Source organism: Rhinatrema bivittatum, chromosome 14 (genome assembly GCF_901001135.1).
Source record: "Rhinatrema bivittatum chromosome 14, aRhiBiv1.1, whole genome shotgun sequence".
Taxonomy (NCBI): Eukaryota; Metazoa; Chordata; class Amphibia; order Gymnophiona; family Rhinatrematidae; genus Rhinatrema; species Rhinatrema bivittatum.
In genome coordinates, this window is record NC_042628.1 from 3,705,240 (window position 1) to 3,719,738 (window position 14,499).

Here is a 14,499-nt window from a genome sequence, read left to right on the forward strand (position 1 = left end):
TGGTGCGGAGTCACAACCCAGGTGTCCTGGACTGATCCTTGGTACTACAGGAACGAAAATTATCAGGTAAGAAACTAATTTTCCTTTAGGGGTTATTCGGAAAGAAATGGAGAGCAAAATTGAGACTATCATAATGCCTCTATATAGATCAATGAACTGAGAATAGAATAATGCTTCTGCACCTTGAGAATTGTGTGCAGTTCTGATTCCCCCCCCCCCTCAGGAATAGTGGAACTAGAAAAGATGCAGAGGAGGGCAACAAGAATGATAAAGGGGATGGAAAGGCTCCCTTATGAAGAAAGGAGCATAGCTGGGTTTGGACAAGTTCCTGGAAGAAAAGTCCATAAACAATTATTATTCAGGTAGACTTGGAAAAAACTACCACTCGTCCCGGGGCATGATCAATAAGGAATGGATATGCTAGATAATTCTGGGCAGGATGCTGGGCTTGATGGATCTTGGTCTTACCTAGCCTGGCACGTCTTATGTTCTTATTCTTGATATTTTACTACATTTCTCAGCAACACTAATAGATTTTTTACAATTATTTTTTAAAGGTCGGAGAGCCAAAGTGCTTCACCACTTCAGACAGAAGAAAAGGTCAGAGGTGTGAAGTGAAGCTGTTTGATGAAACAGTATCTTCATTCGCAATGATATGGTGAATTATTTTTCCAAGCCTCATTTTAAAATAGTATCTATGAATTCAGTGGTAGATGCAAAACGGCAACATGAAATATAGGAAATAGATTCCATTAAGACAGGTCCTGATTTTGTAAGAAGCATATACTCGTAGACCTTTCTTTTCAGTTTTTTATTTTGTTTTTACTGGGAATTTGAGTGTTTATTACAAGAAAAACAGGAGAAATCAGAGGGAAAAATGACTCTCTTTTTCCAGGTAAATATGTTTTTGTTTTTGTTGTAAAACACTGATAATTTCCCAGGAAAAATAAAATAACTGTTACTTAGCAAATCATTACTGCACGTTTTAGTGGGTGCACACTCTTTGGTTTCAGTATCAGAAATACAGGATGTCTTATTGTTTCTTTGGTTAACTTCACATTGGGATAAAAGGAGCAGAAGGATTTGGCATATTAAAAGGTGCATTCTTTCATCAGAGCAGCTGTATTGGGGTTAATGGGTTTCTAGCCAGGGGCTACTCCATTGGAGTAGGCCTGACTTTGCAATACAAGTCACAGAGGTCTTACGAGGAAGGAAAAGAAAATGAAACCAACATGGCTGTTCTAAGGTTAATGTTTTATTACTGGCTGTAAAAACACTGTTTTGTTCTCTGAAATCTAGTTGGGATAATGAGTCCATTCAGCTGGCTCAGAGCTGGGTACCTCGAGAGACAGGTATTTCTTGCTAGTTTTGATATTTGCTGCTTTCCTACTTGTTGCATCTACAGTGCCACAATATAATGAATAATTTTTGCATGTTTGGTTTAGTGATATTTGCATCAGATATAAGAATAAATTATGACAGCTTCCGAAACTCCATGGTGGCCACAGTAATATCTAAAACAATCATAACAGCCAGTCCAGGTAGGATTTTATCAGAGCATCAAATGCAGATATTCAGGTTCGAATACATGTATTAGAGTTAAAGTATTTTGGAGAAAAAACAATGTTCAAGACTATACAGTTGTTCATTCTTGCATGCCAAGAATCCTGATGAATTTAAGGCATTGCCAGGCAAATTAGCCCCTCTTAACCAATCTGTGTATCTTAGCTGAACAGTATGCTGGTTTTCTTAGCAACTCTCTGCATATTGTTTCTACTCCTGCTTGTGTTTTTAAGCTTGTATTTAAGAATTCCCCTGCATTCAGGCAGGCCAATCTACACCAGTGGGTTAAGCACTCCTACCAGCAGATAGAGAGTGAGAAAACCCGACTCACTGATGTTCCTTTGGGCGGCAGGTACTTCGAGCGGTACTGTCAAGGTCCCACCCTGTCTAGGGAAGCTTTGGTACATCCCATGGTCTGGACTGATCCTTGGTACTACAGGAACGAAAATTATCAGGTAAGAAACTAATTTTCCTTTCTTGTAGTACCACGGATCATTCCAGATGCCCTTCCCTTTCTTGTCTTCCTGTCCGCTCGAAGATCCTTATACTATTCCTCCAATGCTGTATCCTACATTGTTCTTTTCTGTTCTATGTGTTCCTTAATAGGAGGCACCGGAAGCATCTATGTGATGATTGTGGGCATTTATGCAAGAGTGTCCATGCACAGAGTTCATTCGCTGTTTTCTCTTGTTTCCAATTGTTCTCGTATTGTTTGCTCGAGTTCTTCTGTTACTTGCTTGTTCCATGGTGTTTATTTCTCTGCTTTGACAATGGTTATACTGAAGGGTTACAAGATAGGCTCTGTCCTCATATAGGATACCCTTTCAGTTTTGGTCTGTCTCCACCTGCTGGACAGGAGGCTCAACCCATGGTCTGGACTGATCCGTGGTACTACAGGAATGAAAATTAACAGGTAAGAACTAATTTTCCTTTTTTATGCATGCAGTGTTGATGGGACCGCAGGCTGCCTCCTGCCCATTTTGGGAGTAGCTTTGGTACAGCTCACTAGTGCAGATTGACCTGCCTGAGTGCAAAGGAAGGAAAAATTACTATTTACCTGATAATGTCCTTTCCTCTAGGAAGGCAGGCCAATCCACAACCCACCCTGGGCTGCCTACTTGCTTTTAGTTCGTCCTTTATTTGCAGACGATGTAGAGTGTTATCACATTTTATTTGTTTGAAAGACCAGTAAGGGAATAACCAGGAACTAAGATGTTAACATTTTTGCTGAGCTCATTGTTTCCTGGTTGGTTGGAAGCACGAGTGATTGACATTAATAGTCATTTTCAAGTATAATCAGTTTATCCACAGTTTGACCTTTATAGAGATACTGGCAGGCTGATGTTGGGGCAGAGCTAGATGTCAGTGACATCAGCAAGTCAGTTTTACTTCGTCTCCATCTGCTGGTAGGAGTGCATAACCCCCACTGGTGTGGATTGGCCTGCCTTCCTTAGAGGAAAGGAAATTATCAGATACATCTCTGTCCTTCTACCTTAGTTCTAGGTTCTAGACTGTTAGCCTGTAAGAGAATGACTGCCATACATAACAGGGCCTGTATTACTTTGGACTGGTTCTGCTGAGATCTATTTAACCTACATGTTTATTTTTTATTTTATTTATTTAAATGATTTTATATACCGACAGCCGTTTGCACATCGTGTCAGTTTACAAGTAACTTACAACCAAAGTATATATAGGCATTGCCTTTACAAAGAACAGTATGCAAGATAAACGCAGTAACAGAGCAAATAACTAGATAAATTGGAGGGGGAGGGATGCAGGTTAGGCGAGACAAAGGAGGGGGCGGGGGGAGGGTGAAACAAAGACACAGAGGGATAAGTTATGTACAGGGTTTAGAGGAACATTTGTTATGTACATTGGTTATATACATAACTTAGAACCATAAGGTGCCAAAGCAAGGTCAGTTATACCTGGTTTGCCATATATTGTTGTACATAATATATAGATATTGAGAAGGGAGTAAAAGAGCCATGAGGGATAGCAGATGGCTGCCATGATCCCTTGAGGAACAAGAAGAAGGCTGCTGGATACTAGAACATTTGTATTTTCACACCATGATGTAGTTATTTTAACTGGTCAATGTCACAGAAGGTCATATGACAAGGTTTGGGAAGGTGGGATAAACTCCTTTGACTGCTGTATATCAGATGGTGCTTTGCACCTTTGAGGCTGCCCTTTACATGCACAATCTGCGAATTTTTGACTGACTTTACTCTGGTCCTTAGCCAATAATCTCAGAATTTCTGTTGTACATGCCATATTAAGCGTGTCATATTATGTAAACTCTTTTCATTTTTATCAAGACACACAAGAAGCTAATATACTCTCAAGTTGTGTAAGTGAATATGCAGAAACAGCTTTAGATGAAGAAAATGATAAACAATCAAAAGATTCAGTTAATTGTAAGTGACAGATTTTATTATCATTATTATTATTACTATTATTATGTGGTTAGGAATAGAAGTTATATTTTTTTATTTTTAGCTTCGAAGTTCCTGCAAAGCTTTTACTTAAGATAAATGAAAAGCACATTTATGCCATTAATCAAAGTCAGTTTTGAATTTGAAGTACTGCTTTATTTCAGGTTTTCAGATACAGCTTTTTGAAAATTAGATGGCCTAATGTACTTTTTTAGTAGTCAGGTACGGTGTGCACTGTTTGCCCTTAAGAGGAAAATGCTGAATACTCTTGCTTGTAATATACCTGGTGAAGATTTTGCATACCTCCATCAGGACTGTAAACAATAGCAAGGAAACTCTGAATAAGAGCAGGGGAACACCCTATCTCAGTCCCTAGGTAGAAAAAAGCAGGTTATAAAAGGTAATTCAACAATTATAAAACTCAAAAGCAAGAGATTTTGCAGGAAGATATTCGAGAGCCTTGTTTGCATACAGATAATGCAGACACTAAAGACAACTCCATAGATTTTGCAAGTTTTAACTACAAGATTCATTACTTAAAGCTGACCGGTTTATTCTTGCTAGACATAATAAGGAATCTTTGACTTTCAGCAGGGAAAGCCCTCACCTCTTAAGGAGAAAGGAGGGGAAGGGGGAGTGTAAAGGAGTGGCCCACTTACCCCTCTTTAACCTGTATGGGACCAGGCTAGATGCCTGGTCTACCTTAAAACCTTTAGAGAAAGCTCTGTGGGCATGATCCTGCTGGGCAGAATGTGAGCCTAGCTGGGAGCAGACAAAGCCCTGCGTCTCCAGGAGAAGGCAGCTCCTGTAATATATCTGATCTAAAGTGAAGCTATAAGGACACTGCTGGAGGTAAGCAGTTCAATGTATGTTGACTGAATGCTATAATAAAGTAGAATCTTTTATGAAAGAGGCTGGAGTCAGTGTGAGGTGTCTCCAGCCTGACATTTGCTCAGCTATCCCAGAGAGAGAAATTTTAAGGACAGGAGATGAGGCACCTGCAGTTCAGAGAGCTTCCTCTTCATCCAGGCAAGCCAGTCCACACCAGTGGGTTGTGCACACCAACCAGCAGATGGAGACGGAGAACAATGACTCGCTGATGTCGCCCTTGTATAGCTCAGTGCAGACTCCAGCCAGCCGGTATTTGTCCATCTCCAACAGGAGGTGGACATGCATCCTTGCTTGTGGACTTCAGCCTGCCAGGATTGAACAGGCGATTCTGACTTTCTGCGGTGATAGCCTTAACTCCCTCCCTCAGTTAAATGTCTGGAGAACAGGACAGGAGTGAGATGAAGGCTGGTGCCCTAGCCCTCCTCCTGTAGGGTAAAGAGGCCTTGGGCTCAGCCCTGCTACATAGTTTGCTTTCCTCTCCTCTGTCTGGTCCACTTCTCTCTTCCTCCTGCTGCTGCGGGCTGTTTTCTTTTCAGTGCACCTGATGAGTGACTTAATGTAAAAAAAAAAAAAAAAAGCGTGTGTTTCAGGCAGAGCTGGTTGCTGACGCGTTGCTTGTGGGGCCGTTCAGGAGGGAAAATGGCAGCTGCGATCACAACCACATCGGGCTGTGCTGGGAGAAAGCGCTGCGGTGCTGTTTTTGTAGTCTATTTCATGGGTGGAATTTAAGGATCTTCAGGCTTTCTGTCAGGGGCAGGAAGGGTCCTGGGAGGAAGCTCAGGATTGCCCGAACCAGAGGTTTCCCTCTTCAGGATCTTGTCATGTTCAGAGGGGGTCCTCTTCCCATTTCAGACTGGTGAAGAAGAGAAAGGGACGCAGTGAGGGAGAAGAAGGTGAAGATGGGGATCATAAGAACATAACATAAGAACATGCCATACTGGGTCAGACCAAGGGTCCATCAAGCCCAGCATCCTGCTTCCAACAGTGGTCAATCCAGACCATAAGAACCTGGCAAGTACCCAAAAACTAAAGTCTATTCCATGTTACCGTTGCTAGTAATAGCAGTGGCTAATTTCTAAATCAACTTAATTAATTGCAGGTAATGGACTTCTCCTCCAAGAACTTATCCAATCCTTTTTCAAACATAACTACACTAACTGCACTAACCACATCCTCTGGCAACAAATTCCAGAGTTTAATTGTGCATTGACTGAAAAAGAACTTTCTCCGATTAGTTTTAAATGTGCCACATGCTAACTTCATGGAGTGCCCCCTGAAAGTGGAGCGATTTTATAGTCTGACAAGGGATGTTCAAGCACTTGGAGTGGATACGCCAGTTCAGTCTTGGCCACCAGAAAAGTTACTCTGTGTTTCCACCGTGGTAGTTGATCAGTTTTTGCAGATGATAGTGTGACATCCAGGCTTGGTGCTCCTCATGGCCCCGGCCTGGCCACGCAGGCTGTGGTACGGGGATCTACATCTTCTTCTAGTGGAGGATCTGTGGCAGCTCGGGGGCCTCTTGCAGCAAGGCCCAATATTTCATAACAATCCGGATCACTTTTGTCTTAGGGTTTTGCCCTTGAGATGGCCCAGCTCAAAGTGGGGTTACTCGGAGACAGTAGTGGAAACTCTTCAGGGGGCATGTGAGTTTTCCACCTCATTGGCCTGTATCTGAGTCTGGTGAGTCTTTGAACATTGGTGTCAGGATCACTCTTGTCTACCCTCATCAGCATCTATTCCCTTAATCTTGGATTCTTTACAGGACTATTGTTAGCAGAGCTGAGTCCAGCGTTTATAATATTTAAAAGAAAAAAAAATTCATTTTCAAAAGTGAGAGCTTATAGGATGCAATAATTCTTGTTAATTTTTATTTGATATAATGTCCATAGTTGGCTTTTGAAGAAATACTGGCTGGCTTGGGTTTGTATTGAGCTATATGAGGGTGACAACAGTAAATCGTTATTCTCCATCTTCATCTGCTGGGTTAAGTGCACAACCCACTGGTGTGGATTGGCTTGCCCTCCTTTGAGGAAGGAAGTAATTTCACCATTGGATGTTCTGTTCCACTTATGATATTCTACCAGTTGGTGCGTGACACAAACATTCTAACATAGAAACCCTTTTCTGCAGTTCATATTCATTTTGAATAATATTGAGTGACATTAATCATTTTCTTATTCCCATCAGTACAGTCCATTGGTGATGTGTACACAGTGCAGCAGTTAAAAGTGAAAGCCTCACAGTTTGAGGACAAGACGAGTCCAGTCTATGGAATTGTATATGCTTATCTTTCTATGCTGAACGTGGATGTCGATGTTGGTAAAATAGTCCGAAATAGATGGTAAACAAAGACTAGATTTTGCACTAAATACTTGCACTGTATCAGAGTAGATTGTAAGATACCATACAATTAATTTTTACAGGGCAAAGGACATAGGCTTACTACACTGTGGAAACACGCTATGGTAGACCTTACGGCATTTTTCAAATTCAGCCAGTTATACTGAAAGCCTTGGCATTTAAGTCACTGAGTTCATAAACTGTTTATGTTGCTCAGGTTTGCAGTTTATCACTTTCTTACCGAAAATTGATTCTTTGCAGACTGGGTGGGCCAGTTGGACTTTATCTGCCATTATTTACTGTGTGACTATATAAACTTGTTAGCAAAAGAAAGGTTTCCATTTACATGCAGTGGAATTTGGGTCAGACCCAAAATGTCTGGTCTCATTACCAGTGGATTAATTCAGATCAAAGGACTCCCAGGTGACAATTTCAGAAACAGCCCCCAGAGTGGCAGATGGAGACATCTGGGGATAGGGCTCCACTTTAGAAGTTCCGGAAGTGACTGCAAGTGGGCTCCCTTCTTCTTTGGGCACTCCCTAAATTGCAGGGCTGCTTGGGCAGTACTATTTTCAGGAAGGTCTATGGCACTATAGAGCCTGGTTCTGATTGAGCTAGAAGCCCAAAGGGGCCAGAGGAAACCCCTGGGTAAAAAATTAAACCTAAACATGTGCACCTAAATATAGAATAGAGATCTAAGAACATAAGAAGTTGCCATACTGGATCACACCGTGGGCCCATCAAGCCCATCATCCTGTTTCCAACAGTGGCCAATCCAGGTTACAAGTACATGGCAGGTTCCCAAACATTAAGTGGATCCCATGCTACTAATGCCAGTAATAACAGTGGTTATTCCCTAAGTCAGTTGATAAGTTTATCCAAGTTTATCCAAACCTTTTTTAAACCCAGCTACACTAATTGCCCTAACTACATCCTCAAGCAATACATTTCAGAGCTTAATTGCGCATGGAATGACAAAAGAATTTTCTCTGGTTTGTTTTAAATGTGCTACTTGCTGGCTTCATGGAGTGCCCCTTAGGCCTTCTATTATCTGGGACAGTAAATAACTAATTCTAATTCTTTTTGTCTTACAGTTCACGATGCCACTATTTAATTAATGAATCAAACACATGTACCTATAGTTTTTGCAATGATATGTCCTCGGATGCGAAGTCTGTTACCACCAGTTTTGAATTACAAGTGGATCTTACTGATCACACTGGCACCCTTCAGTCTTGCAATCTGTCCAGTAATGTAGCTGAAGAGACGTTAGGCTGCACGGTAAATAGTACTAAAAGTGAAGAAGCCTAAATGTTATGAGACCACATTATACGTGGCTGTCCAATCTGTACAAATGTGTCTTATGCCTTAAAGATACAAATAATGCACAAAAAGCGTGTTCCCATGTATGTACCCTACCAGCAGATGGAGACAGAGAAAGTTTTACTGATACCGCCTAACCTTGTGTCTCCAGCAGATGGTAGATAGGCAGACCTACAGCTCTGCAGTGTTTATGATATTTTTAGAGTTTTGGAGGGTTTTTGAGTCTTAGTGGATCCTTCCTTGTCCAGTTGAGGTGGACAAGGTGGTGGTTGGTGACTCTTTTATCTGCTCAGTCCTTGCACCCTTGGAGTGTAAATCTAGTGGTCCAGATCCCTCCCCTTCACGAGACCACTGAGGCAGCTGCAAGCTTGGGGTAAAAGATTTTGTTTGATTTTTCCTTTGGCTATTTGTAGCCAGGGTACTTTAAGCAGTTTTTTGTTTCCTCTAGCATTTTTGTAGCCAGAAGAAACAGGCTCTTCATAAAGTTTTATTAAAAAAAAAAATAATAATATATATATATCAGAGGAGAGCTGTGCCGATGACTTTCCCCCTGCCTGGTTCGGGTGACTGGGTGTGAGTTTTTGCAATCTGAGGTCGGTGTATTCAAGCTTCTCTGAGGTAAGCTTGTAACTGCGACCACGATAGGACAGGGTCAGCCTGCTGCCCGTGTAGGTTGGCACGATCGCGGCTAAACAGTGAGAAAGGTACTTTTCGCCCAATTCTGGACTTAAAAAAGGTGCTCAAGGTTCCACGTTTCTGTATGGAGAGTTATAGTGGCAGTCTGCAAAGGATAGTTTCTAGCATTCTTAGATCGGACGGAGGTGTACCTTCACAAATCCATTCAACCAGATCATCAGCTGTTTCTGCAGTTCATGGTTCTGGGTCAACATTTTCAGTTTCATGCCCTACCCTTTGGGTTGGCCATGGCTCCATGGACTTTCACCAAGGTTATGGAAGTGGTAGCTGTGGCTGTCCGGCGAGAAGGTGTTCTGGTGCATCCTTATTTGGGCAACTGGCTGATCAGCGAAGTCGGAGGATTTTTGTCATCAGTCAGTGCAGAAAGTGACAGGGTTACTCGAGTCTCTTGGCTGAGTAGTGAACGTGTCGAAAGGTCAGTTGGTGCCATCACAGTTCCTGGAGTATCTGTCCCCGGTTCAAAACAGTTGGGCAAGGTTTTTCTCACAGAGGACCATGTTCAGAAGCTCCAGGTGCAGATTCGGCAATTGTTGCAGTTGCCGATGCCCAGGATCTGGGACTATTTGCAGGTTCTGGGCCCTATGGCGTCAACCCTGGAGTTAGTACCATGGGCATTTGTGCACAAGGCCCTTGCAGGTGGCTCTTTTGGCTCAGTGGAATCTTCTCTCGGAAGAATTTCATTTTTCCTTGCCACTTGAGGGAGAAGCGAGAGACAGTCTGTATTGGTGGCTGTTACATGCCAATTTGGTACATGGTATGAAACTTGAGGTTCTGGATTTTACTACCAATGCCAATCTCTCTGGCTGGGGAGCAGTTTGTTAGAAGACTTCCTGGTTGATCAACTGGTTGGAAACGAGGGTGTTGCTCTTAGTCTTACAAATTTTTCTTCCTTTGGTGAAGGGTTGGTTGATGAGAATTCTTTCTGATAATGTGACCACGGTGGCGTATATCAATCAGCAGGGTGGTACCAAGAGTCGAATGGTAGCATAAGAAGCTCAGCAGTTAATGTGTTGGGCAGAAATTCACTTGGAATGGATTGCGGCATCACACATCACGGGGATTGAAAATGTCCAAGCAGATTTTTTGAGTTGCAACCTCTGCAAGAGGTGGGGTCCGCCACAGGTGGAGCATGCCGGAATGCCAAGCCAGTTCAGTTTTTCAGCAGGCGAAAGGAGCGCGGCCAAGGGTGTCGATACTCTAGTAGTACCTTGGCCTCATGGGGTACTGCTGTGTGTCTTCCCTTCATGGCCACTAATAGCAAAGTGTTGTGAAGGATAGAGAAACATCAGGGCGAAGTGGTGCTGGTTGCTCCGGATTGGCTGCGTCAGCCGTGGTTCACGGATCTGGTCAACTTTGCCGTAGACGGTCCGATTTGCTTCAGACATCTAACAGGCCTTCTTCATCAGAGGCCCATATTTTCAGATCAGACTGCTCACTTTTGTCTAGCTTTTGAAAGGAGGCGTTTGAGCCGCAAAGGCTATCCCGAGGCGGTGATTACGACGCTTTTGCAGGCTAGGAGAAAGTCTACCTGTCTTTCCTATGTGAGAGTCTGGAAGGTGTTTGAAACCTGGTGTACGGCCTCTGGAGGCTGCAATTGTAGATGTCTTATCCCTTCTGCAGGAAGTTTTGGTCAAGGGACTGGCTCTAAATTCTCTTAAGGTTCAGGTGGCTGCTTTAGGTTGTCTGAAAGGTAAGATTGAAGGTTCTTCCTTGTCTCTTCCGGATGTTATTAGGTTTCTACAGGGTGCAAAGAATTTGCATCCTCCAGTGTGGAGAGTTTGCCCACCTTGGAGTCTTAATCTTGACCTCAAGGATTTGTGTGAGGCTCCTTTTGAACCACTCAGAAGGGTGACTCTTAAGGATTTGATGCTTAAGGTTGTTTTCCTGATGGCAATCTGTTCAGTTGGAGAGTTTCCGAGTTACAGGCCTTGTCGTGCCGTGATCCCTGTCTTAGGATTTCTGACTTGGGGGTGTCCTTGCATACGGTACCTTCTTTTTTACCAAAGGAAGTTTCAGCGTTTCACGTTAATCAGACAGTAGAACTTCCAGCTTTTCCAAATGGGGACGCTTCTGCTCCTCAGATGTGGGAGCTTAAGGTTTTGGATGTATGCAGGGCATTATTAAGATATCTGAAAATGACTAATTATTTTTGTAGGTCAGATTATCTTTTTGTCCTATGGAGTGGTCCGAAAAGAGATTTGCAGGCATCTAAAATTACAATTGCGCGGTGGCTTAAGGATGTTGCTTCGGCCTACATATCCAAGGGTTGTCTAGTTCCGGAGGGTTTATGTGCTCATTCGACACCTCTCAGGCTGATTCGTGGGTGAAGGCTTAATTAGTTTCTCTGCAGGAGATGTGTAGATCGGCGACTTGGAAGTCGCTGCATACTTTTGCAAGACACTTTTGTCTGGATGTGGGAGATACAGATTCTCGATCCTCTGGCGAGAGTGTTTTGTGAGCGGGTCTCTCCAGGTCCCACCCAGAGTAGGGAGCTTTGGTACATCCCAGGAGTCTGGACTGATCTGGGTACGTACAGGGAAAGGAAAATTGTTTTTTTCCTGCTAATTTTTGTTCCTGTAGTACCACAGATCAGTGCAGAACTCGCCCGATCTTTGGAGAGGGAGAATCGTCTGCTCAGTCAATTTTCTGTTTTTTTCTGTAATGCAGATTGTTTTGAAAGAAAGAAATTTTTGATGAATTTTGTTATCTTAGGCTTTGATACAGTTCAATACTGAGGAGCTGCAGGTGGCACACAAGGTTAGGTGTCCGTGTCAGTAAAACTTTCTCTGTCTCCATCTGCTGGTTGGGAGGCAATACCTGGAGTAACTGATCTGTGGTACAACAGGAACAAAAAATAGCAGGTAAGAACCAATTTTCCTTTCCAGTGGAAAGGGAGCGCTAGAATAAGAGGCCATGACATCAGGCTCAAAGGGGAGGGTGGGGGGAGACTCAAGAATAACATCAGGAAATATGTCTTCCTAGAAAGGGGTGGTGAATGCATGGAACAATTTGTCAGTGGTGGTGGTGGGGAAGACCAAAACAGGATAGGCACAGAGGATCCCTAGTTGATGGTAATTAATGGTAAAGCCAAAGACTGAGTGAGGTATGTGGCAGTGCAATCCAAAAGGAAAATGGGCAGACTAGAAGGGTCTGATGGTCTTTATCTGCCACAATGTTCTATGATTAAAAACACTAATGTACAAAAGCAGCCAAACAATTTTAAAAAGGGTACTGTATATGAATGGGAGCCAACGTTTCAAAATGATTCAGGGTGCTAAACTCAACACAAATTGCCTTTCCTTGGGTACAGCGAAGAACTTTGTGCAACACTGGGGTGCTCAAGCACTCACAAAGCTGGCACCTATGCGTATATTTGGAGCAAACATCCAGGACTCAGCTGTCTGTTGATCGAAATAAACAGTTTGTGGGCTCTTTTCTCCTCTGAAACCCTTAGAAAATGGAGAGCACTCTTTGGTGTAATGTTGCACATCTAACTCCACCAGCAGAGAGCTTTGTTTAATTCTGGTGTTTTCATCCTCTGCTCCTGTACTATGTTTAATATTATTTCATGTGTCCAAGAAGGTAGAGATTCCATATTAACATACATAGTAGATGCAATAGATAAAGACCAGTCTGCTCAGTGATTCCAGTAAATGGGTTTACTAATCTATTGTCCTGTTATTTTTGCTTTTTTGTAAGTGAATCTTTTTTTTTCCAGTAAAGCAGTTATAATGGAATGGTATTTTTAATACATATGGTAAACATCAGTGTTGAATGAACATTTTTCTAGGTAGATAAATTCCTAACTCTAACAGAAGAACAGAAGACAGCATTAAAATGGAGTCTCCTACTGGAACGTAGCAAAATCTATCTAAAAGTTAGTATGTTCAGTAGAAATATTAATAAATACAGAATTATAAATGCATAAACTCTTTGGGGCTGAGTCCACGAGCATGCTAAATCGTGACTAGTTACTGACAGCATGGGTTTGCACACTAACAATTACTGCACATATGTATGAAAATTATGCAGATAGGGTGATGAACTGGAATTCCCCTAGTGGCTAAGTGCTGCTACATTTACTAAGGCTGTCTGGCCCCAATAACTTTAGCAGCACTTTAAGAATAGCTTAGGTATTTACCTTCATGATTTCTGTACCGTTTTACAATCCCTGATATTTTCCGGACTACATTACTGCAGTGCTTTCTACTTTGGCCTTCCCGACACCTCTCTCCGGTCCGTACAACTAATTCAAAACACCGCTGCTCGTGTCCTAACCGGTACTTCCAGGAAAAGCCATCTAACCCCTATACTATATTCCTTACACTGGCTCCCAGTCAACTTCAGCATTCAATATGAAATCCTATCCATTATCCATTCTCTTATACACAATCCCTCTTCTCTCTGGCTCTGCCCTACCCGCTGTATATACCAACCCAGCAGCCATTTGTGATCTCAAAACAAATGTCTTCTCAAAATCCCCTCCATCCGCCTAGCCAGACTTGACATAACCCGGAAATGCCTTCACTGTCGCCGGTCCCCGAATCTGGAACTCCAGACCCGATTTGCTTCAGTCCTCACCTTTCACAATAAGCTCTTTTTATCTAACCACTACCAGATATAAACTTATGTTTTAATTATACCATTCGTCTTATCTTTTATGCGTTTATGTATGTTTTATCTGTAAACCGTTTTGACCAACCCACGGTTGTAAAGGTGGCATTTAAACAATTTTAAGTAAAATAAATAAATGTTAGTGTGCCTGCAAGGCCGTGTCCTCAGAGTGAACCCCAGCAAGCAAACCGGTCCTCTGGGATCCCCCAAAACGTGAGGTCCTTTGGTATCTAGCGATCTTCCCCTGCAGCCTAGGTGATGTCATTCAGCGGGCAGTGGTGGTGCCAACAGCACAGCTCTCCATTCCTTCCTGCCAGTGAAGACTGGAATGGGTACTGATCATTCTGGTGCCCCCAAGGAGAGGGGGGATTTTAAATGACTCCCGGGGGGGGGACGGGGGGGGGGACTTTTCTTGCCACAGGAAAGGAGGGGTGGAAGCTGATTGATGGTCCCCTGAGGGCCTTTTGTTGGGTGGGAGATGTTGGCTGACCCTGGACGATGCCTTAGATGATCTTGAGGCTGTGCTGGGGTGAGGAGGGTTAGGGGGATTGCTGACCCTTGGAGGGACTTCTTTTGTATCGGGGAGGAGGTATCCCCCATGGTAGCAGCCCTTGCTAGAGAATGGCATGCG

General features: G+C 43.0%; 1 protein-coding gene across 6 annotated transcripts in view; it reads left to right on the forward strand.

Annotated features, from left to right (window-relative positions):
* The window catches only part of MEIOB (meiosis specific with OB-fold), a 43,491-nt gene that overhangs the window by 27,716 nt on the left and 1,276 nt on the right, over positions 1-14,499 (forward strand). For 5 of the 6 annotated variants that reach the window (XM_029576741.1, XM_029576740.1, XM_029576742.1 and 2 more), the window contains 7 exons: positions 558-658; positions 1,300-1,352; positions 1,446-1,541; positions 3,888-3,986; positions 7,083-7,236; positions 8,330-8,516; positions 13,045-13,131. In XM_029576741.1, coding sequence (XP_029432601.1) covers positions 558-658; positions 1,300-1,352; positions 1,446-1,541; positions 3,888-3,986; positions 7,083-7,236; positions 8,330-8,516; positions 13,045-13,131 — 777 coding nt within the window. The remainder of the gene's footprint in view (positions 1-557; positions 659-1,299; positions 1,353-1,445; positions 1,542-3,887; positions 3,987-7,082; positions 7,237-8,329; positions 8,517-13,044; positions 13,132-14,499) is intronic. The other variant, XM_029576745.1, reaches the window with a different exon arrangement.